The sequence below is a fragment of the Anopheles coustani genome, chromosome 2 (genome assembly GCF_943734705.1).
Source record: "Anopheles coustani chromosome 2, idAnoCousDA_361_x.2, whole genome shotgun sequence".
In the NCBI taxonomy this organism is placed as follows: Eukaryota; Metazoa; Arthropoda; class Insecta; order Diptera; family Culicidae; genus Anopheles; species Anopheles coustani.
In genome coordinates this window covers 39,222,363-39,246,603 of record NC_071289.1, presented here as the reverse complement: position 1 = coordinate 39,246,603, position 24,241 = coordinate 39,222,363, and the positions used below count along the sequence as shown (strand labels likewise).

At 44.2% G+C, this 24,241-nt stretch overlaps 2 protein-coding genes across 2 annotated transcripts in view; one reads left to right on the top strand and one right to left on the bottom strand.

Annotated features, from left to right (window-relative positions):
- The window catches only part of LOC131264372 (TSC22 domain family protein 1), a 55,847-nt gene extending 43,985 nt beyond the window's left edge, over positions 1 to 11,862 (top strand). The window contains exon 4 of the mRNA XM_058266674.1: positions 10,197 to 11,862. Coding sequence (XP_058122657.1) covers positions 10,197 to 10,529 — 333 coding nt within the window. The 3' untranslated portion in view covers positions 10,530 to 11,862. The remainder of the gene's footprint in view (positions 1 to 10,196) is intronic.
- A 2,774-nt stretch (positions 11,863 to 14,636) lies between these two features.
- Positions 14,637 to 20,125, bottom strand: LOC131265777 (solute carrier organic anion transporter family member 4C1). The gene is made up of 8 exons (XM_058268088.1): positions 20,047 to 20,125; positions 19,522 to 19,867; positions 18,954 to 19,174; positions 18,347 to 18,878; positions 17,112 to 17,167; positions 16,509 to 17,000; positions 16,198 to 16,384; positions 14,637 to 15,183 (listed from the first exon to the last, which is right to left on the bottom strand). Exons 1-8 carry the CDS (start codon positions 20,123 to 20,125, stop codon positions 14,637 to 14,639), a joined length of 2,460 nt encoding a protein of 819 aa, XP_058124071.1.
- Between the last annotated feature and the right edge of the window lie 4,116 nt (positions 20,126 to 24,241).

Below are 24,241 nucleotides of genomic sequence, written 5' to 3'. Positions count from 1 at the left end.
ATAAAAACAAAGCGAATATAATAACTCATTTTCTTGTTACATGTATGTATTCACTATTATTTTTAGAAGAAAAATTAGGATTTTTCTTCTAAAAATAAATCTCCAAAGACTTTTCCAAATCAAGAACATTAAATTACGATAATTGTGAATTCTTTTAATCTACCACAACCAATGAGTAACTGCAAAGTTTTGTGTAACAAAAATATCCCCGCTCGAATGGATATGAAACAAAAAAATATAAAAAAACGGCAACATTGTTTAAACCGTACAACCGTCATATGAAAAGTATTAGCAATAGTTTAAATCCCCGAACCAAGTTGACATTGTTCTTCAACGTGGTATGATACTAATCGACAAATGTGCCTGTTTATTGGCAGCTAAAGCATGTGCTTTGTTTGTGAAGTACATTAACCGTATGCTACTTAACGAAACTCACAGTAAACAGAAGTCGTCCAACTGATAACAGTGCGTACTCACGTATACTTCCCACGACAGACACCAGCACGTTGTTGGTTGATCGGGAGTTTGTACAACAGCGTACAAGAAATGTAAGAAACAGCCCTGCAAGCTGATATGGTTGTATGAAACGACAACAACGTCAACAAATCCTACCATGTAGCAAAAATGACCGACGAATAAAACGTGTACGTTGTAGAAAAGTTGTAATGGTTATAAAAAAAATAGATTTGTGTTTTGTTTTCCAAATCACAACATGAAACACTGTTCACACATTTTTCTAAATTGCAACGGCTTTGCAAAGAGTATTTCAAAGTACGCAAAATGCAGTTCTATGGCGTATTAAGTTATGAAGATGATGTAAGTCCGTAAAAGTTAAAATTATATAGAATTTTCTTGGGAAATATTGCATCACAAACAGCAAAACTTCCCAGTTTTGTAGCTCGTGAATCACTCCCTAAAAAGAATACTGACTCATGCACATTGTGCACGTCTATTATCTTTAAGGAATATTTTGTACATTGGTCATTGTTCTTATGTTACCAAAACAGTTTATTCATGTTCAGTTCCTGTCGCTTTGGACTAGGTTTTTTCGGTAACTTTTTTGCAGTCGGACAGACTCATCATATGTGGAATTCATAACAGCTTGTTTATTCCAGAAATGTCCTATAAAATGTTTTAGCTTGTTCTTGTTTTTGTTCTGCTTGACTTTGAATCACCGTTGTACTCCTCATGCGAGCTATCTAATTTGTTATCAGTCTTTTATCACTAAAGCTTGCGTTTTATTTTTGGTTCACATGAGTCGGTACTGTTATCGGCTGCCTAGCATGTGAAACTTTCGAAAAACTGTCCAGCACTCTGCCGCTGCGGGTAGTCTGTATAGGCATATGTACGGGTAGGATTGACTCCACCAAGGAAATCCCCTGGTAGGGATTGTTTTTTTGCTCAATTTTTGCTCGTGCACGTCCAGACTCCGTCCCCCTATGCACTTGCACTTGTGTTTCATCTTTCCTGCCGGCGACGCGGCGCTGCACTTTCTCCGTCGAGCCGGCGAAAGGGATTTGAGGAATAATACGTCGAGTCTGGAACGTGCATGCTTTTTTTTTACTTATGCGAAGAAAAGCAAAGGTAAAATCGCACTTTTGCAAGTAGGTCAATCCAATTAAGGAGTAAGCGTCTGTCGCCATTCCCATTCTGCTCCGTCTCCGGCATGCGTCCGCTATAGCTGGTGTACTGTGGAATAGCCGTGAAACGCACGACGAAACGGTGTATAGTTACAGTTGGCGTTTGAACTGGACGGTCAAGGATTTGCGACGGGCGCTATCGGTTTCGCAATCGCGCATTCGCTCAAGCCGGAACATCGGCAGGGCCCGGGCCGAGAGTGGACCACCGACCGGTTTAACTAAAATTATAACCGGCGCGAAAGTACACTCCCCCTCACCGGCAAAACAGGTTGTTTCGGCTTACCGAAACGATCACTATTGAAAACCAATTTGGAAGAAATCCTTGGAGTTGTACCTTGACTGGTGTAATTCTTATGAGGGGCTTGTTGTAGGTGTTTTGAACTAAAATTCGGGAACAAGCTTGGAAATGTTTTATCAACCCAACTCAACTACTGCTTCAATTGACGATTTTAAGCTTCACGTAAAACTGTGACCCAAAGATCAAGCCATAACTTTGTCTCAAGAAGTTAGACTAACTTTAAGCTAGCCTACAGACAAGGCTAATCTGCGTTATTGAGGTCATGGTTAGTATCTGCGGTGTCGCCCTGTTGCTCGGCAGTTGTCGCGTTTTTGCTGCTAGCAAAATTTACAAAAGATCTCACACATATGAGATTTTGACATAGGCCATCGTGATATTCATATATTTTACCTGTGTTTAGAACATAAACTTCAGAACGATCTATGAGCAATACCAAGATCAGATCAGAACCTCAAGAACCAACATTGTTAGAGCATAGGGTGGACATTCAAGACACGTCTCTTATCGTGGTTTTGTATCTGCGCAAACTTTTGACCGATCACTAGTATCGCTATTTATACCAAACAGTATGGCTTTCCTTGTTTATGTTCACTGTGTTATTTTATTTTGACATAGAATTTTAACAGGTTGTGTCGTGAAAGGTGTTAATAACTATTATAATTTCTCCATATAAATTCAAAGCATTTATAAAGACACAGTAATTATAAGTTTTTAACATGTGACAGACGGTCTATGTACATTCGGTAGCAAAGTTGATCATCTCATATAATTTTCAAGGAAATCCTGAAGATGCAAGTGAGTAGTCGAACATGATTAGATTAGAAGGATAAGAATTACGATTATTTTCAATGCCATAGTTTTATTATTTATAAAGAAAATTGGGTAATTTCACACTGGTCGTTAGCTATAAGTTTTAGTATAACAACTTTAGAACAGATGATCTGATCTCCAATGAAGATCTCTCTCTAGAGCTCGGATCGACCTAATCTGTTTGGCTACCTTGTACCCCATATCGAAGTGCATCTCCACCATTTGATGACCATGTGCAAGAGGCTTTGTTTCCTGCTTTGTTCTGGCGTTGTGTTCGTGTGTGCCCCGTTATCAATACTAATTTTCCCCCTTCGGGGGGGGCAGAATCAATCTCGCACAGTCTTTGACCGTAACTAGATTAAACCATCAAAAGAACCGGAGTCGTGTGTGCCTGGTGACACCGTTGCCTTGCCCTGGCTCTCTCTCTATCTACCCCCGTCACATTCCTTCCCGGAGAGACCAACCCGGACTGTTATTTTCTTCATCTTTCGGTATCACCAGACGCCAACCGGTTCGAACCGGTTTTGCAGGAGGTATTTTGAAGAGATGACCGAAGTCTAGAGCGGGCCGGCCTATCGGTTCCGTCCGGGTGTAGGACACTCAGCACTTTCTGTTTCGCTTATCAGTGGTGTTAACAATGTTTTCGATTGAACTTTTATTACCCCCTTCCCCGAGGTTGTTCGGAGGAGCAATAGCAAGCGATGGAAAGAAGAAGAGCAACGTGTGACGGTGTTGTTGTTTTCATCACCGATGAGCCTTTTCCTCCTGTTTTGCTCCCGCCGGGTGCGTGTCATTCCTATGAAACATTCAAAACAGCTGGAAAGGTTGAGCGTACGAGAGAAATCATGTTGCGTGACGATGGAGGCGCCCGATATCCTTGAAATCGAAAGGTGAACAGCGCATACACTTTAACGGGCCTCGATTGGAGTGTGTCAAAGTCTACACCAGCGTAGAAATTAGAATCGTTTCCCATGAAACGCTAGTCATTTCATGGGGTAAAACAAAACAGGCAGTCGCCCTTTCTCCTTTCATCGCACAAAAGCATTGGTGAATGTGCGCTTGGCTGCGGAAAATGGCCTGCTGGCGGAAAACGAAGAGCGTGCGCGTCGCCATTCGGTCTGGCCCTGCCCGTCCTGCGAGGCGTGACCTTCGAATTCTCCCATTTTAATGATCCGATGTAAATCGCTGCGGTGTGCAGCAGTGGCTCGCTTACTGTGCGACAGAAATGTCATTTTGACGTACGTCCTCACCCTCGCGACCACATTTTCCCGCAAACGTTTCTCCTTTCTCACTGAATGCGTTTGTAAAACACACCTTCCAGTGACGTCTTTCACACCGTCCGTGCCGGTTTGAGAAGTAACCAGGGCAGGGCAGTGAAGGGCTGCGGGTGATGTACGGGGGACATATTTACAATCTGGTCGATTCCGTTGTTTTCTCTTTTCCCGACGATGATAACAAACCGCGCTGCCTATGTTGTCATCGGGGCACCATCTTGATTATTTCCACTGGAAAAGGACAAAGGGGGGCAGGGTGCCGCCCTTCTCGGGGTGGGGAGTAGGGAGGAATGGAGTTGCCGTGTTTGCACTATCACGTCGTGCACTCGTGCATGGCGTGAACGATTAGAAAATGGCCCCCCCCCTGGTAAGGGATGGGAAATGAAAGGAGGTGCCAGAACGGTCGTTCGATGTGGCGATAGTAAAATCAGGAGAGAAAATATTTTAAAAAAGAGAGAAAAGGGGAGTAAAGGGGAGAGAGAGCGACGGAGAGTTGATAAAACAAACTCCTAGAGAGCCAGGTTGTAAGAGAAGAATGGGGCATTTATTTTTATTTCCCGACGTCATATTAAAGCAGAGATTCTCAACCTACCCTTTTTGTGTTGTAAAGTAAATGATTTAAATGACTGTTTTTCAACTCCAGATTTTGAAATCAGCAACTATACTTTCAGTCAGTATTTATTTGTGCAATAAATGTTGTTTTGTTGTTCGAACCCAACATTCGAAACCATTTAGTAAGAGTGAATTTGCGATAATTGTTGGTTTTAATTTGCAAGTTGTTATAAACAATATTTTATTACGCTATTTTATTTTGTTGAAAAAAATACCATTTACATTGCCAACTACCTTCCATTTCTTTCCCATCTTTATTTGATACCTTCATAAATTTGAAAGAAGCTTGAGGATGTCCTTAAACACATCTACTACAGCAATTTTGTTAAGTATACGTCTCACGTAGTGAGGTTAGAATCAATTGTATTTGGTATAAATTAGCGGTTAAAAACAACCTAAATTGAGATTTAGGCTTACTTGTAGGCAAAACTGCAAAACAAAATCGTGACACAACAAGAGGTGAGAATCTCTGGAATGTTGGAGGCTGGTATATTTTACGTTGGTCCTTTCTCTTGCCTTTTTTACTGAAGGGATAGTTCACGGTGGATCGGGGGTTGACATTTTCCACGATCACACCCCCGTTTACCCCGGTGCCACCCGTGCGGCAAACTCGACCGTCAACGTGTTTCCTGCGAGCGGACGTTTTCCAGTTCTCATTCTCTCCTCTCTCTCTCTCTCGCGGTGAGGCATTCGCGCGAGATAGGCCTTCCGCCTTTTGTCCTCCGCTCGCGAGAGAGAACACTCTGTTTTGGGGCAGAAGTTGGTGCGGGGGATGAGGAAGGGACCTGTGTGGAAGCCCGTGTGGCCACGGTTGGTTCACAATAAAGCTGCTCACATCCCGGTACCAGACAGTCAGTCGCCGTTCGGAAGTCCACTGGATCGCTTAACCAGCCTTAGCGCGAGTCCCGACACATACACACACACACATAGAAAAAAAGAGTGTGACACGATTGTTCACTACCAAGTTCAAAACAGACGTTGTCTTTGTTGTTTTTGCCTTTCCTCAAGCGACTGTCCGTGTTAAAACCGGTTCGGTTGGTGAGATAAGGAGGTGGACAACCAAATCCAGCCGAAAACAATTAATCGAAAATATAGCAGCAAAAAAGCAAGAAGAGAGACCAATCTCGCGCACGGGCCACGATAAGAGCGAACCGAATCCCGGCGAAAATACACCACGGTGGTGCGATTATCGAACTGTGATCGTCCTTGAGCACCGAGGAAGCCCTAAACCATGGACAAATCCGGTGATTGGCGTGCCGAGCTGTGTGTGTGTGCTTGATTAAGGCAAGGCCAGACGAGACTGGTCGCGTTTTTTGGTGATAATAGACGTGCTTGGTGAAAAGTTTCTGCCGAAATCGTTCCGAGCACCCTAGATCACGTGATCCGCAGCGAAGCGATAAGGCCCAGGAGGCAAATATTGAACTGCAAAACAAAATCGGGCGAGTTGTACAACCGTGTACAGGACAGTGAGTTTCGCCAGCTCTGTGGCTCAGATTTAAAAGGCACAGGGCTTTGGTTGAAGTGAAGAAAATCGTAAAAGACATAAAGTTACCGAGAGCGGGAGGAGAGTAAAGTTTGCAACAAAGCATCCGAGATCGTGAGGTGAAAAAAATGGAAACCCTTCCGGCGATAAACAACCCGTATCCGGCGCTCGCGACGGTGCTCCGGCAGCAGCAGCCGCCACCGGCACCGACGGCGGCCGAAAACTGGCTGTACGAGATCCGGCAGAAGGGCCAGGACAGCACCTACTACGTGATGGTGCAGAATGTGAAAGTAAGTATGTCCGCTCCACGGTCGTGGTCCGAGTTGGTTCGAGGGGGACACACGTTCACGATGGAACACCGGAACGGTTCTTTTCACCCGCCGTTTGTGTGATTGTGTGGCTTAGGTGTGTGGTTGTTTGTCGGTTCTTTCTCTTGTGCTACCTTTGAAGCATGTGTTCGGCACACGTGAACAACTATCCTGACTGACGTATGTACTGAGGGGTGGTAGGAACATGTTCGATCACTTTTAAAATGGCGACCCTGCGACTAGAATTGCGCATCGCGAGAACCGATCAACGATCAAATCGCTCCCCGTTTCAATTAAGCAGCGGCAAACCGGTGAAGGCAAGCCCCGTAATAATCCTTGCGAGGCAGTTTGTGATTTACGGCCCCCTTGCTGCCATTGTTGCCATCGCGCTCCAACCCTCCTGGAGGTTTGTGTTTTGCTGAGAAGGGTCTCATTAAATTTAAATTGCGCGCCCGCTTACGATTACCACGTTTTTTTTACCCCCGTTAAGCTGCTTTGCTTTCGTTCTGAAACGAAATTAAGTCCAACAACCTTCACCCGGGGCGTGTGTGTGGTCTGTTGTCAGCCGCATGAGTCACCTGGTTGGTTGGTTTGATTGCTCATGATGGAGCGGGAATCAATCGTGCCCTGCGCGCGGAAGGGCCTGTCGAATTGTGCAAACAGTGGCAAACTTTGAACCCCCGTCGAACACACACGACACCGTGCAACGGTTGGGAGGAAAGTGGAGTGTTCTTAAAATAAATTTCCCCGCAAAGCCGGACATTCCGGAGCAAACGCGATCGCGAGAGTGAATGTGTGTTTGTGGACGAAAATGAAATGATTATTTTTTCCTCAATGAACCGGTGAAAAGAACATTTAGTATATCACACATTCCCCAGCGCGCGAACGTGAACACCACACACCTGTCCTGGCGGTTTTCCATGCCTTTCCCCCGTGTAGCAACACGAATCCCTCCGCTCCCAGGCGCCGTTAGTCCTTGAACTCACGATCATGAAGGTCCACGGAAGGGCAATTATTCATGCCAACACACCCGGGAGAACAGCGAACGATGGAATGCGATTCATACTTCCTCGTCCGGTTAGTCGAACTTCCTCTCAGAAAGGGCCCCGATCCTCGGACGAGAAAGACAATTTTTAATTTTCGCACTCCAACATTCCAATGTTTTAAAAATCAATGTGTCAAAATCAATTTACACTCAAGGGGGTAATAATTTTATTACCAGAGGTAAGGGGATGTTCGCTTTTCTTTTACCAGGTACTTAAGAAATTCATTGACATAATTCGCAAATTTAAAAGAATGTTACAGTTTTTTTCACGTCCTGCTACTTTTTGATGTTTCCTGATATCCAATTTAAATTTTTATAAGTATTCTTATTTGTTAGCATGATTGAATTCTAAATTCCATTACCTTTTCATTCTTCCATTGCTTATTCTCGTTTTCCATCATACAACATTGTGTACAATTTAAATTTCAGGACATGGACAAAACCATGGGCAATTTGCAGCTTTTATTTATTAGAGTAAACACTCCAAGGGTGTAAAAATAGTCAGGTTTAAGATATTGGGCTGCACTTTTCAAGTTTCATTCGTCGATAGCTCAACTACCAGCTCTACGATCAGATAGTCATAAAACTATTTGCTCGATGAAAAGTATGACGCGTTTACCAGCAACCTACGCAAAATGGCTGCACAACATGTTTGTCCATTCATTGCAATGCCCGCCGCCACACGCATCTCACATCGATAGTTTCTCTGGGCTCCCCCAGATAGAATTTAAATTGAAACGTTCGCTTCCAGAAACACCGAAAATAAACCCTCCCCAACCGAGAGCCGCATATTGACGATCGCCGTTCTGTGTAGAGAGTTCTCAGCGGCAACGCAGCAGCATCGAACATTTCCCAATCGAGGCCACGACGGATCTTCGTCTTCTTCCTCGAGCCGTGTTCTTGACGACAACGCACGCCACCGTCCCTCGGGCTGTTTGTTTCTTGATGGTGGTGTGGCGCGCTGGAATTGATTTTAATTGAACGGCGATCTCCGATGTCAATGTTACATTTCGCTAGTTTTAAACGCAAGCCGGAGACGTGCCGTGAATGTGCGCCACATTCGGGGAGCAGTGAGTCAAGTGGCAGCGGGGTAATGTTTAAAAATAGAATATGCTGATCTGGTGCGCCTTTTGCGCCTGTTCCGGCAATCGATCGACTCGAAATAGTTCACGCTTTCGGCCCTTTTGCCTCGCCTCCTCACTCTTCTGGATGGAGATTTGTTATTTGTTTGCGAAGACACGGCGATAATTCCGGCCCGAGGCGTAACCGTCCATCTTTGGACGTGGAATATATTGACTCGACGCGAAATATGAAGCAACTGGTCGCGACTTCATTTTGCATTCACTCACAGCCGGCCGGTCGAACGGTGGAGTTTTATCGCCTCATGATCGAGTGGCGATATCAGGAAAATAAAATCATAAAATGTCTTTCTCGTTCTCTCGTCAGTCAAAAGCTGAAGGGGCGTGTTGACGACGATTGCTTATCGTTGACCATATGGGGAGCGTGTTTAAAAACGCGAGCTCCAAAAGCCCGGCCAGCGGCGTACATCATTCCCAGCAAGTAAACGTCCCTTTAGCGAGCTGCTTTATCTTATCTCCTCGCCCTGTTTTCCCTCAGAACTCAACAGCTCCAAGACACGTTTTATGGAGTGTGATGTTGATTTTATTATTTATTTCGCTGCCCTTGATATTCTCGGCCCGGTTGGTTGGTGGTTCGCAGGTTGGCGGAAAAATTCCGAATGGATTTGCGATTTACCCAACCGAGGCGTGCAATTGCACGGTTAAACTGTTACCTTCGCAAGATCACCGAACGTCATCTGCGGTACGCGGATGGGTTTCATTTCGCTTGGCGTCTCGCTTCTTCTGCTCCTTGCCAAAGATGCCAATTAATTACCTTCTTCGCCGCTAAAGTGCACTAAAAATAGCCGTCATTGAGCGCTATGTGCAATTTAGTACATAAACGCACGCACACACACACACTCACACACAAATCAACCGATTCATTTTAGTACCATCAATTAGCATCGACCGACAACAAAGCCAAAGCGCAGCCAACGTGATGTGATTCGTTTCTTTTTCCGGATTGTGACATTCCGTTTTTACTTCTTGGTAATAATCGGAATCGGGATGACGACTTGATGCTGTGGTCATGCTCTTTCCAATGTGTTTGCGAATGGGTGACGTTACTGAAGCAGCTAAGACGTCATTTTTACGTCGTGTGCGATGTTGATGGGACTGGACTGTGAGAGTGCTGAATCAGCAGCTATTGCATCAGGCAATTAGAAAACATTATTCGTTGACATTATGTGTGTTAGGTATTTCCGCTTCCGGACACAATTGTTTTTCCCTTTCGACGATCGAGCAGTAGGATTTTCCGAGTAGAGTTAATCGACGTGGTTGAACCTTACATCGTCGGTTTATCAAAGTATCGAGTTCTCGATCAAGCAGCGTTACTATAGTCAGCCGGAGATAAAATACCTACCTAATCGAATCGCAGAGATTGGCATACGGATCTGCAAGGATTGGTACAGGTCGCCCAGTCAATTGTATAGCAATTAAATCGTAATTAAAAGCGGTAAACTTAACCTCACTTTCTGCAATTGAATTACCCTTTTAGCTGTCTTTTATTTGCAGGGGCGATATTTTCTTGACAATCCACACACCCTCCTCCTATACACCATCCATCGAGTAAATAAATGTTAATTTTCTACTTTCTTTACCTTTTAGGATCTGGTCAAGTCCCATCTTATGTTTGCCGTTCGCGAAGAAGTCGAGGTGCTGAAAGAGCGGATATCTGAGCTGATGGACCGCATTAACCAGCTCGAGTACGAGAACAACATTCTAAAGGCGAACGCATCACAGGAAACGCTGGCACAACTGACGACCGGTGGCAGCAGCGTGGCCGCGGTGGCAGCAGCAGCAGCAGCCCAGCAGCAGGTGTCGACGGCGGCAGCAGCAGCAGCAGCAGCAGCAGCGGCCGCAGCCGCCGCAGCAATCACCGGAGGCACCACCAAAGTTCCACCCTCACCGGCGAATCCTGCCAACGGTTCCGTTTCCTAAGCCTCCAATGTTCCAATGCAAACCGATAGGCGTTAGCACGCGTTGACATAAAGACTACTGTTAGTACAGCTAATACTACAACTACTACTACTATTACTACCACTACTACTACTCACCGCGAGCGGCAGGTAGCCGTGGCTGCTCACCCAGTGCGCCTGGTGAAAACGCACCAAAACACCAGCACCAGCAGCGGCAGGATAACGTTCCTTGTTAAATGTTTTCCAACGACACTCGGCGCTGTCCAGAGAAAAGACGTCGTGTAACTTGCGCTGGTGGTGGTCGATGGTACGACGGTTGAGGCTGCCGACTGCCTGGATACAAGGGTTCTCCCCCGTGGCGGGGAACAAGGTGCGGCCGCTACTCTGCGCGCAAGCAACTTCGATTCCAAGCCCCGTAGTATTAATTGATGCGACACTACAAACACTCACACACCACACTACCGACGTGACGCAGAACGAATGCGCGTGTTTCTGAGCGTGTAAGACGTTTCAAGTGATCCGTGCGACGGGATGCAACCCGGTGTGTGACTGCACTCGACTGCAGTGAACGATAAATGAAGCCAAAAAAAGCATTAACAATCGACGCAATGGAGGACGCGCGGCATCCGAGAAACATATAGAGCACACACCGCTGCTCACAGCGGATCGCGCAAATTGATCAAAGGAATTGCAAACCAGAGCGAAACACGGACCGACGAGGTGTATGTGTGTCATGTTGCCAACGGAGACGCGATGGTAGCGAACGTAACTATATAGATTCAACTTTAAGCCATATAGCGCACCAGGCAGACGGCAGGACGAACTGTAAACTTCAGTGCTGACCTTTTCCGTTTGATAACGCCCTTCCCGATTGCATCGACAAAAACACACGCGTAACAACAGGAGCACCACAGCAACAGATACTTTTGTTCCCCCGAACAGGGGGCCGAGGGTTGTAAACTCAAAAGTAAATACCAAACGATGGCCAACATTATTTTTGGAGGATAAAATATGTAAGCGTGTGTCCTTGCGTGCGTGCGTACAAGGGAAGCGTGGCACAACGGAACTAGTTTGAGTGGAGGATAGAGGAATGGGTTAGCGAGAAAGGAGAAAGCGCACCGAAGAAAGCCAACAAACGGAACTGAGATACGTTAAAATGTGATTTAATGATAGGAAGAGGTTACTTTTCGCCAAGAAAGCGAGATTACGAGTGCACAGAAAGAGACAGGGATATGAAGGGATCCGGTGTGGAGGTAGAAGCGTTGTAAGCGTAAAGACCCGGAACAAGCTTTAGTTATTTTTGTTTTTCTCTCTCTTTGCACCAGAAGCAATAAAAGAAGACGAAGGAACGCTGGGACCTCTGTGCTCTCCGCTGGCCGAAACTAGCACTTATCGAAAACTCCGTGTGTGCTTTTAATTTGCAAAAGTATTGACGATCGATTTTTTTCTCTTTTTTTTCTTTTAATTTTTACGATGGTGCCCCCCAACCGATTTGGTTCGTGCGGGCCGGTTTGTTTTTTTTGTCTGTTGATCCCTTCACTGAGCGCACGCTTTTCCGTTTTCCGTTCCGTTGACACTGTCCAGTTAAAAACGATTGCCATGATTCCTATTGATTGTGTGAGAGGGCCTTGTCGACTTGTTGTTAAATTATTTCGTCCTTTGTTTGTTTGTCGCAGGCAGGCGATGATCGTGTCGGGATGCGCACGGGCAGCATTAAAAAGCAGGTCTTTGTACGAGTAGAAACTGTCGCGCGGTGATTGTTGAAAACAGCAGGTTAGGATTGAGGTCCTTATTAGAGCAAATACTTTATTGTGATCCGTCTGTACATAGCGAAAAGGGAACGTACGAATGGGGCTTAGCAACACAGGGGCACGGGATAAAAGAGATTTATGAAAACGAGCACACTGAGGGGACTGGTGCTAGTCCCCGTACTCGTAGGTTTTGATGATAATTATGATGAACGGGGTGCATTCGGGCCACCAAAGAGGAGGCGGCCAAGAAGGAGAGAGGGAGCATGTTGTAGTATGTATGCAAAGATGCAAGCGTAAAGTATGTGCAAGGGCGTGTGAGGTGACGAATGAATGCGATTAAGGAAGGAGAGACAGAAACAAAAACGATGAAATGTTAATGCCGCTTCACTGTTTGCTTTTGTTTTTTACGCTGTGTCCGTAGAGACTAATTTGGTACCAAGTACCAGGCGCACGCGCGGATGCAAGCGAGTTAAGCAAAATTCATACCACTGTTTATTACAAGCGTATCATAGCATGGGAATGAGTTACATCCAGCTCATTCGAACGTAGACTATTCCTCCCATACTCCCTACACTTGGGAGTCGACCTGCTTGCAGCTTAGACGTCCCGAAAAAACACTCTACTAGAATCCTAGACGAACTGTTGTAAACCATACGTGTAGACTGTTCCGACAAACAAGCTGGCCACAGCCAAAGGATATCGGGATGAAAAATTGGGAAGGACTTGCTATGTTCACTGCTCGGCTGCGCATAGGTTATATATTTTTCTAACGAACAATGAGCACAGTGAGTCAGTGTGTTTTGCGGCGTGCGAATGCAAGCACTGGAGTGGCAAAAGACGACGAGTGGGGGAGGAGAAAAAAGCCCACCCCCTCCCCCGCAGGAGCAGAGAATAAGTCATATAAGCATAATTATATATTACCCTATTTGCTTGTCACCCGCGCCTAGCGTTTAAGTTAAGTAAGGACTGTTTTATTGAACACCTCCCAGCAGACGGAAGGATAGATAAAATAGCAAAAAACAACACACAGACCCGTGCAGCAGAACATGTAGAAGGAGTTTGAGGAGCTTAGAACCAATCCGTCGTATGGCATACGTAGAATCTACGAGAACTTTTTATCTACATTTTTGTTTTACTTAGAAAAAATGAAAACATCATGTTTTCTACAACTTTCGCTTTAACCACATTTATAAAAAAAACACACATCCACACACATACACACACGTACATACACACCAGGCTCCTTTATTTACATTTTATTTATTGCATACAACAAAAGGCTCCTATAAAATAATCCTACGCGTAAATGCAAAATGCAGAAGAAAAAATACCAAAAAAGGATCAACAACCGAAGACAGATGTAGAAAGTCTATGGCATGATGTCCCCATGGTGGTGGGGGCGCGCGCACGGATGAGGCGAGGAGGGTCCGATCGACTGTAGATTGTGTGTCTCAGTGGAACACGTTATGAAGAAAAATGGATAAATAATAAATACAACAAACAATGAATGAAACTCGTGGTGTGGTTGTCTAAATGTGGGTTTAAGTTGAGAAATACGTTACCAGTATGTTAAAGCTCCCAGCATGAACAAAGTCAAAGAATTAGCAGGACGGGTTAGCTAAATATAGCTTCCAAGATGTTTTTAATATTTGGGTGTAATAACACTAAATGACAAATGGTAATCCAAATTTACCTTTCAATTCCTTTTAACAAACGAAATTGAATTTTGAAAATGTTTTTGTGCATTTTTGACATCGTATGTGCCTCTAGGAGTCAATTGGAGAAGGTTTCTTTCATGCCATTGAACAAGTTGTCCATTTGAAAAATGAAATGAAAACTCCAACTTAAACTTTTCTCAACTAATTTAAAAAATTCTATATTTCTATCTAAACATATTTGTTCTATTATTATTGATTTATTAACTTCCACTTTTTCAACTATTACTGCGTACTTGTTGTCATATTGGTAATTAAATTAATACAAGCTCACTCTGCCGTCTAAATAAAGTTGAATGTAAGAAGACCAGAGTTAGCCACCAATGGCAGGTTAAAAGTATGTTCAATTATTAAGTGCCTTACATTTATATGTCGGTCGTGTCTCCACAAACAATCCGTTTAGTTGAGTCCTGAAGATGGTCGAAGAAAGCTTGAAGATGACAGACAGATGTTCTAATCTTACTGGTGAAGGTTAACCCGAACATCGGTCATGTGCTTAGTATGTTGTTGAAATTTAGCTGAACTCTTTAGAATTCCCGCTGGCTCTACAGACGAAGGTCAAGATGCAACATCTTATAAGAAGGAAATACTACGTCTATTGGTCTACAGCTGGCTTACACCTGGGCGCAAATGCTACTGTCACAACATCCCGGTAATCACCTTTCAAAAGTCCGTCTCCGGACTCAACGGCCGCCCGGGAACGTTTCTCGTTCGAAATACTGGACCCCCATTTCCCGGCGGTGGACTTTCCGGTGAAAGCGCTCTGGGGGAAAATAGTCCGTCGCGGGCGTAATCCCTCATAGCAGGGCCCACCCTAGGACCGAGCTGCTGTGGTGAATGCGCCTGCCCGACCTGGTACACGCTGTCACCGTCGCTGTCCGTCAGTCCCCGCGGTAAACTGGTGGCCGATCGGAAGTCCAGCTGGTCCTCCAGATCGCTGGAGACTTCGCGAATTGGCAGTTGGCGTACAACCTGCGCGTACTGGGCGGATGAGGACGCCAGCGGAGACACCGAGCGTATCGGATAGGACGGTTGAGTGCTTTGGATGGTCTGCAGCGATGGGATGGGCTCGTCGGCGATCAGGGTGGCTGACTGCACGACCGTGTCGGAGGTTGTGGTGCGATCACCCGGTTCGTGCATCCTTGCACTCAGAGGCACCGTTTCGGCCTGTGTCCGTGCCGGAGATATGAAGCGCATCTCGATGGGACTCCTACAAAATTGAAACAAAAATATGATTTAAAATCTTCTCCCACCAAATACAAATATCATTTAAAATCCAGTTGTAGCATATGGCGTTGATGTACTAAATTGTACTAAAACAAGTAGCAAAAGCTACTATCTCTCCTTCGGGTAAAACGCTATGCGAAAGGTATACTAAATCGTTGGTGCAACTGCAAAAGAATAATTGTGAAAAGAAATACTAAAATGGAATGATCTCAACTAAACTGTTTTCTGACCTCAACTAAGCTGAAAATGTAATTATCTAAGTAAAATAGCATGCGATTTAAATTAAAATGCATTTAGTGTTCACTCAATACCGTCGCCTTTCTTATGATGTTCTAAATATATTGTTTCTTATAGGTACCTTTTCCACGAAAAATGAAATTGGTAGTAATGTTTTAACAAGTTTTTAAGTTACTTCAAAGCAACTACCTGTAGTGTACGTCAAGATGGTATATAGGTCAAGATAGTGGTCTACGTGTTGTAAATTTAAAAATTATAACTTCAAACTAACTCATATAATAAACTCATGAGCGCCGGGGCTCACCACCTCGACGGCGTGGGTTCGAATCCCAACCGAGACCGGACCCTCCCCTGTACGAGAGGACTGACTATCCACGTACAACAGGGAAACAAGTCTCGTAAGCCCTTAACGGGCAGGCATGACCAAGAGGTCGTTACGCCAAGAAGAAGAAGAAGAAGAACTTCAAACTAAAAATACATGTGCGATCTCGGAAAGTATTTCTTGTTTGTATAAGCCGTAGAAACAATTGTCTTTTTTGCCAGCCTACACCGTGCCGTGTAGGTAGTTAGTCTTACAGAGTAGTTAGAGTTAGTAGTATCAAACCCTATGTGGCTGTTTTCCTTAACAATAATAATAAAAAACTAACGAAGATTTCCTAGATTTGACTAAGGACTATTGAAAACTAAAGACGATATGAGATGGCTTTAGTAAAATTCGTATCAAAGGATATTTTTCGCCGCACGATCTCGATCAACTTACCGAATGGAGTCCAACTGATCATCCCCGTAAAGCGTCATATCTTTTACCAAATAGAACACGACCATCTCGAAGATCAGACCGATGATTATCAAGGCGGCCGTTATCATGTTCAAAATGTTACCGAACGTGGGTGTCTCATGGAGGAAACATTGCCTCTCGTCCGAGGACCAGAATTGGCAGGTTTGTGCTAAATGAAACATTTAAATTGAAAACCAGGTGATCGTCAGAGGGAAGTATCTTGGTCTATCAAACTGCTGAACGGGAAACATCCAGAAGCGGTAGTAAATTCGCTCGGAAATTCGATAGCTTACCTGCCACAACCTGATAGATAGCCGTACCCGGTAGGTAAACCACCAACCCGACTAGCGTCAACTCGACGGCCAGTGCCATCGCTTTGTCCTGCGTCAGCACCGAGCGCAGGCTGATGATCACCTTCCCCGTCAGGCCGGAGGCAAGCAGCATCGTCAAGATCACCGTCAGCACCTGAAATATGATCCAGTACGGTTGACAGTCCTCCACGCCGCAGGCTCCTTCGGTGGCGTCACCACCAGCTTCCAGCACGATATCGACGTCGACGCCGCACGAGCAGTTCCGGTAGATGACGATGCTGTTGATTTCCTCCCGGTCCTGGCAACCGGCATGGCACGGTGAGAAGTACGTGAACCTGCTGTCCACCGGGCAGACCGGCGTGAACGGAACGTTCTCGGCGCACACGCAGTTCGAAGCGCAGAACGGTTTGATCAACTTCCGACCACGGTACGCACCGGCGATCTGTTCCTCGTCGCACGAGATGAAAATTGATGCTGGTAAAAGGAAAAGGCCACACAAATAAGTAAGAAAGTAAGTAAGTGAGTGAAAGGAAACGGTAATCATTTTAAATTATTTCAGAAAAGATAGAACCACAGATATCATACCTATGAACAATCCGGTTGCCAACACGCCAACAAAAATGTTCCAACCGGCTAGTTTCCTAAAAGAATAACAAAACATAAATGAAAGAACTCCAATAACATTAGCTTTATTCTATCGAATCATATTTTATGGAATTAAATTGTGGATCGATAGACCGTTTTTGACTTTATCTCGATGAACTAGAATAACTTTTAACTGTTGTTTAAATTTTATCTCCTGCCTAAATGCACAAATTACCATAACCATTAAAGCATGAGTTTGTCCATCACTCCACTGTCGTAACAGTCTTTAAACGATGTAAATAGTACCAATTTGCTGAATGATGTCGGCGGCGAACGGATTTAATTACATCGATTAACGACATTTGTCCACGGTGCTGTTGGCAAGGTCTTTCTGCCTGCTGGCGTTAAATTGTTGCTCCATTGAAGTTTCTTCAGATGTGGCACTCGGCAAGAACTGATGCCAAAATCCCACTTCATGAGTTTGATTGTATGCTTTTATTTTATTTGTGTTACGTTTCAAATGATAAATGAATCCCATAATTTGTTTTCTAAATTTGCTTACAATGCAATTCTATTATTGCCAAAAAGTGCCATTCAAAATTATTATAACGTTATTACACAAATATAGTGTTAGGCTATGGTAAATGTGTAGATTTTGATGAATTTTGGATATTAAAAAAATACTAAGACTTATTTTTCAACAAATAACAAATAGACCAAGCTTTCCTAAGGATAAATTTGTACATTTACCACAGCCTACGACTATATTAGTGTAATAACATATGAGCTTCGTGACATGTTGCGGATTGCCTGTCACCCACTATGTGGGTCATTGGTGCTCAAAGTGTTACTAAAATCTGTTTATGTTGCTTTTGTTCTGTTAAAACTCGTCAATGAAGTTTCTAATAAATTTTAATATGGTTATATGTTCTTATCATATATCAAGCTGTGATCAAAGTTTCTCAAAGTAACGCTTCTCAACGGATTGACAGCCGAACGACTGGCATTGGATTCTTCGGTGGAATATTTTAGTAAAAATTCAAATTGAAAAAAATAAAAGTTATAATGAATAGATAAAAGTGGGTTTTTCACTGTGTTTGCTACCATCGCTATATGTGGCTCAAATATATAATGTTTCGAAGCATTTGGAAGACATGAGAAGAGAACATGGTTGATCGAATCGTGATACCCAAATTGGAATAGTTCGCTATCTGGTGGCCGTAAATGTCACTCACCTGGCCGATGGATTAGCTTTGGCAATGACGAGCGCCGCAACAACCACACCGACGGCGGCCGCAAACGGCTTCAGCAGGTTGGTGATCAGCCGCGAGGTCCACTCGTCGTTGATGCCGTCGGCAGAGGAGGTTGGCAGGAAGAATCGCGACTGCAGGTAGGACTGCTCGTGCGCGTGGAAGTTCAGCACGCCCGTCTTGATAAACACCAGGGCGAGCACATTGCACAGCAGCACCTTGTTGGAGAACACGCGCCGCAGCGTGGCCCACAGGCTGATGTCCGCCAGCCACTTGTCGACGGTGGCGAGCGATTGCATGCTGTTGTTGGTGGCCGTCTCGACGATTTCGTTCGCCGCCAGTCGTACCATCGTCGAGAGCAGCCGCCGCGGGAACAGCGAGATGATGAAACCGAGCAGGAACGTCAACGGTCCCACGATGGTCCAACCGAGCCACCAGCCGAGCGGGGTGGCACCCACCACCAGACCAACGGCCAATCCCAGCTGTGCGCCCCAAATCCGGGCCCCTATCACACAACCTGAAACGGACGACCAGCAAGTACCATGTTAATAACCAGTCTTTTCCAACCCACCCCTCTACTTAGGTGACGTACCGATCAAACTAGGGCTATGGTGCTCCCGTACGTTGTCGTCCAAGTAGCTGATGCCCAGCGCGTAGATGGCGACATTCGCCATGCCGATCAGCACCTGCGCGATAAACATGAGCACCAGCGTCGTTATGGCGTACGGTCGATCCGTTTCCAGCCGGGCCGATTGCTCCAACGCGCACGTTTTGTCCATACTGGGCGCCTCGATGGTATTGCTTTCATCCGAGCTGCAAAAAGGCAATGCATCGACAAATTAGGCTGACGGAGAACATTATCGATCGGTATGGTGAGTGTGATCGCACATTTATCAGTTTTACTTCACTGTTGATGTTGATACCGAAGTGATACACAACGTTAATATGCTTGAGCTTGCCTTATTTACAATGTGAGGATTGCATAAATTTTATCGTCAAATATGCATATTTGATAGAAGAGGTGGTAAGTATCCACAATAAACAAGACCTGGTCTATGTACTGTAGCATAATATCTTTTAAATCACTTGGAAACATAAGGGACCACCCTTTCTTGAGCTCCATCCTGATGCATTGCTTCCTAAGAACTAGTTCCACTTACTTGTGTGTCAACGTCGGTATGATCAGAATGATCAAGCTGATCGCCTGTAGCATGAAGATTCCTCCGAGCCACGAAATACGGTGCAGCCGGTTCCCCCAGTAGCTGACCAGCAGCGCGCACACACCCTGGGCGATGCCGGCCGTCACCAGCAGCCAGTCGAGCACGATCGGATCGAAGTCTAGCTCACTGGCGGCCTGGTGTGCCGCGAGCCGGAAGTAGCTCTCGATGCCACCGCTCACGAAAGCCACCAACGAAAGCACCACAACGAAACCGGTGGAAGTTCCGAGTCGCAAACATCCTGGGCCACTGCACCATCCGCACGCCGTCACGCCGCAATCGATCGCATCTGGCGAAAAACGGGCGAAACCGAACGGCGCGGTTTAGTCAACATTAGTACTCGATATCACCACTACTACCGCTTCTACTACTACAAGGCTCCCTCGGCGATGACTGATAACAGCGCTATCTTGGCGGCAACTGACGAAGGTGAGTAATCTTCCACCTCGAAACACGGCCTGGACTCACCCTGTTTGATGTTGTTCGCGTTGGCCTCGATGCGAGGTTGCCTCTCGTCATAGTCACTAAGTAAGGATTCTGGTCGCATCTTGCTAGAATCTATAGGCTTTCGATTGATTCACACTTAGCCTAACATTATTATCCGGTCGGACGGATGATCTGTTATCCAAAAAAGGAAATAACTAATTCACCGCACGAAAGTAATGACACCCAAACACTCGTTCACCCTCGTGGCCTAACCCAAACTGAGGTATCTAAGCGTTGCGGCAGAATGTGGACTCCACCCTTATCTCTACTTCTACGGATCGTATATCTTATCTTATCAATTCATTTGTAAATCTCAGACGGAACAGGGTGGTTTTGCAGGTGTACACATTTTGTATTGTAATGATTTCAAATTTTAGAACTTTTATCATACGATCGGAGCCGTCAACAATAAGTTATACCCCTCACCAATCATCTACATTTTTATTATTGGCTAACTCGCCATTTTATAGCTCGCCAAAGAGTAGTTCTTTTAAAGTTAGCTTCCTTTTGCCATAATTTACATATAGACCTTCTAGTCAGAATTTCAACAGCTATTGCCGAACATTACTTGATATCATCATTACATTATTTGCAACAAGTTCCTAGTTTGGCATTTAATGTTATCTCAAATGCTATGATTAAACCTTCGTGACGGTGACGTATCTGAATTTCACGAATTTCACTCGGATTAGATTAGATACCGTGCATACCACAGAAGGTTGCACTATTCACTTCCTCAATTTATCTAGAAGTCGAATGTTACTTTTTTGCTACGCATTGTACATGTGGGGCTTAAAGTTTGTTTTTATCTATTTTATTTACTTTGGCAAGAGTCCTAAAAGAACTTATTTTCAAGATCTCTAGCTTATAACAAATGATCTATTTTGTTTTAAATTAAATCTTTTAAAATCCATTTGCCGTTCCTTCGTATGTGCCACATTTATGTTTCACTACCCATAGATTTTTAACCAGTTTTGTAAAAAACATGTTTTTCGTTACAATTAATCTGTTTGACAAATTGTAGTAGGATATGAATTGCTAAATGCACCAATATTTCGTTAAGAAGTAAGACATTATTTATTCTTAACACCGATGGTTGCATAAACGTTGCGTTCGTTACAATTATCACTTTTTATATCTCTCATTCCATTCATCGAGAAATAGCTAATTATGCTACTATACTTTATGACCTCAGTTCTATCGAGATTTTGTTTCCCCTTGTTCACCTTTATTCATCAAATGTTTACAGGTTTTCACTTCTTTCATCTTCATTCGTCTATTTTTATATATTATACATATTTTAATTACATTCATTACCATAAACCCGTATCAAAACAAAAGATTCGACTGATGGAAATGTAGGCATTTCGATAAAAGTGCAGTGTACTAAAGCAATTTCTTCTAATCGGATTAGATTCTTATAGCAAATAAAAGATTCACGATTTAAAATTCCAGATTCCAAAAGCAAATATCGCGCCTTTTCTTTGCCTCTCTTTCGAGAGCGAAATACTCCACGCGCGGATTCATGAATCTGCGTTACCTGGAACGATCGGATCAGATGCATGAATCCGCTGGACCGAGCACACTTCGTCAGTTTGAAACGCGACGCGCGCTGAAGAGGAAGCATACGCGCGCGCAAATTTATTTAAGGCCGTGTGGGTAGCTTTATGCTGCCGTTGTAGCACATTTGCGCTAAACTTACATGTTGGCCGATGTTGATGATCGACGATCGATCGCATTTAGGTCAGTCACTGCGGAGTCATTTTTCAGATAAGTTGTCGAGCAGCTTTCGCGCCCTGTGTACCTCGCTGGGTGAAGTTTCGAGATGATGGAGTGTCGTTGCCCTGCTGAAATGATGATAGTGTTATGCAAAGAGTGTGCCACAAAGTGAATCGAACGAAGCATGTCGTCTTCAATTTAACCATCTTTGATTTGTGTTTAATTCTTTGAGGTTTATACATCATTTCTTTTAATACAAAGTGGAATTCAAATCATTTAAATAATATAACCGAACCCCAATGCCATCTTTTTTGCAAGTATTTTAGAAAACACGCCAGTTCCAAACAATTTTTAAATCAAATTCACACTTCTCGTTTCCACACGCTCGTTGGTCGTTCGGGATTTTAGTGGTCGAATTACTATCCGACAGCCGTCCCCGGGCTCCATTGTACTGTGCTTCATTCTACTTCCGTTTCGCAACGAAAACGCCGCGATTCGCAGATGTGCTGATGTGATTATGATAATGGTGTGAAATTACTGTCCGCAGGGGAGGGACTACAGAGTGACGCTTGTGACGCTGATGTCTCGTTTTTTCAATTCTCACTTTTTAAGCGATCAAAAGTGAAGCCGTTTCGTTCGCATTCAGTCATGCCCGCAGCGTCCCACGTGTATGTTTCGCTAAACGACGTGACTGCAGAAAGAATGTTCTACCTCGTGCCGGCTGATGATTGCATAGGACTGTGTCAACCGATAAACCTAGCCGTGAGGGTTATCCGCCGTGTCACTAATGATAGTTTGTGGAAGGGAAGAGTTAGCAACAAAAATAAATGCAACCGGAAAGAATTAGGTTTTATCCAAAGCGATCAACTACAACCGACACGCAGGTCAAAGTCTGCAATACAATAATGGCTACTTTCAGAGCACATAGGGTTTCGATGTGCGAAAAAATTACCGCGAAGCTCTAATTATTTGCTTATTTTACAGAATTACTTTTGTAAACAAAAAGTAGAATATCTAAATCTTCTAGTTTTGTAATGCGAATGTCTCTACATTCGAATGAAATGTTCTATGTTCTGTTCCTTCGAAATTTTACAAGAGAATAAAACTCCGTCGATCATTCTCGATGGCTTAGCGTTTCGTAAACAAGGTGACAGCGCACATTACTTCAGCACCAGCTCCCTCGGAGCATCTACTTTTACTCAAATGCCATTCAACTCGGCCTTCATTGAAATCACGCAGTGTCCCAGATGACCGAAGCCCTCGAGTAGTATTGAAACTTGTTGTGTTCCCAATTCCACACACGAAAATATGGCACCACACGAACTGACGCAGTATAGTCACCCAAATGGTAGAACTGACATAGAAATTAGAAAACCGGTTGTGTGAAGTGTGTAAACATCACCGTTCTTCGCGAGCCTAACGATCAGCACCAAACCCCATTGAGTTGGTTAGCCAATTGACGATTAGTTTTCCCATTGGAAGACCACAAAAAAGGTTATATGAAGGTGGCTAATGAAGCACCAGCAACGTCATCGTTGACTCGTCTTAGCCTTAACTGTTCACGGTTTGGTTTAACAATTTGCACAAGCACAAAACAAAACGGAACAGGTTCCAAAAAGAGGCGTTAATAAAAAAGCTTTACGTATGATGGTCATGCAAAATGAATAAAATAATTCCAAACGATGTTTCTAGAAAGACAATGCATCATAAATTGTGCAAAGTCATATAAAAATTGGCGAAAGTTCAGTTCATCTTTATTGCACAATCAATATTTAATCGCGTAAAAAAAATTGCTAATGTATGGATCAATGCTAGCGAAAATATTTTGTATATATATATTTTTTGAAAAGATCGTAACTCGTGATAGTGAAGCTAAACTTACTCCCATTCGTTCCGTGGCGTAGATCATTTCTGCAAAGATGCTAAATTCTCTCAGACATCAGAAACATTCCTCGGCTAAATGTATTATGCCGGCGAAGGAATGATTGGATCGACAATAGGCATCCTCCACTTAGTTATGGATCAGACACCAGATGACAGGAAATCAATCGCCCACAACAGCTTTTTCGGGTCCCCCTTTTATCTCATCCCACGCGTTTGGAGACCTTCAGTGCTTATCAAGGTGCTATGAACCCTTGCCTCGACAGTTTGGCGGTGTGAAATTTATCTGTAATTATTTCTTATCGGATCGCATGTAATCCTTCCAATCATTGATCACACCAACAGTGAAAAAAACACACACTTAGGTGCCTATCGCATTCATGTCGTATGACGTTTGCGTTGTGCCGTATCAATAAACCAATTCTAATGGGGAAGCGTGTCGTCGGTAAGAAAAATCTAGAGCGGGTACCAACAATTGCTGTTGTTTTGCCATCTTTGCTGACATGACATGATAACTGTCCCATCCCGCTATACTACCCTAAATATGAACCCATTGGCTAAAGCAAAAAGAACTACC

Excerpts from the sequence above, each read along its gene's own strand:
- LOC131265777 (XM_058268088.1), bottom strand. The coding sequence starts at position 20,125 with ATGCGACCAGAATCCTTACTTAGTGACTATGACGAGAGGCAACCTCGC. Across the intron at positions 18,879-18,953 it reads CCATAGCCCTAGTTTGATCG|GTTGTGTGATAGGGGCCCGG; the intron begins GTACGTCACCTA and ends CGTCCGTTTCAG. Across the intron at positions 17,168-18,346 it reads AAAGCTAATCCATCGGCCAG|GAAACTAGCCGGTTGGAACA; the intron begins GTGAGTGACATT and ends TTATTCTTTTAG.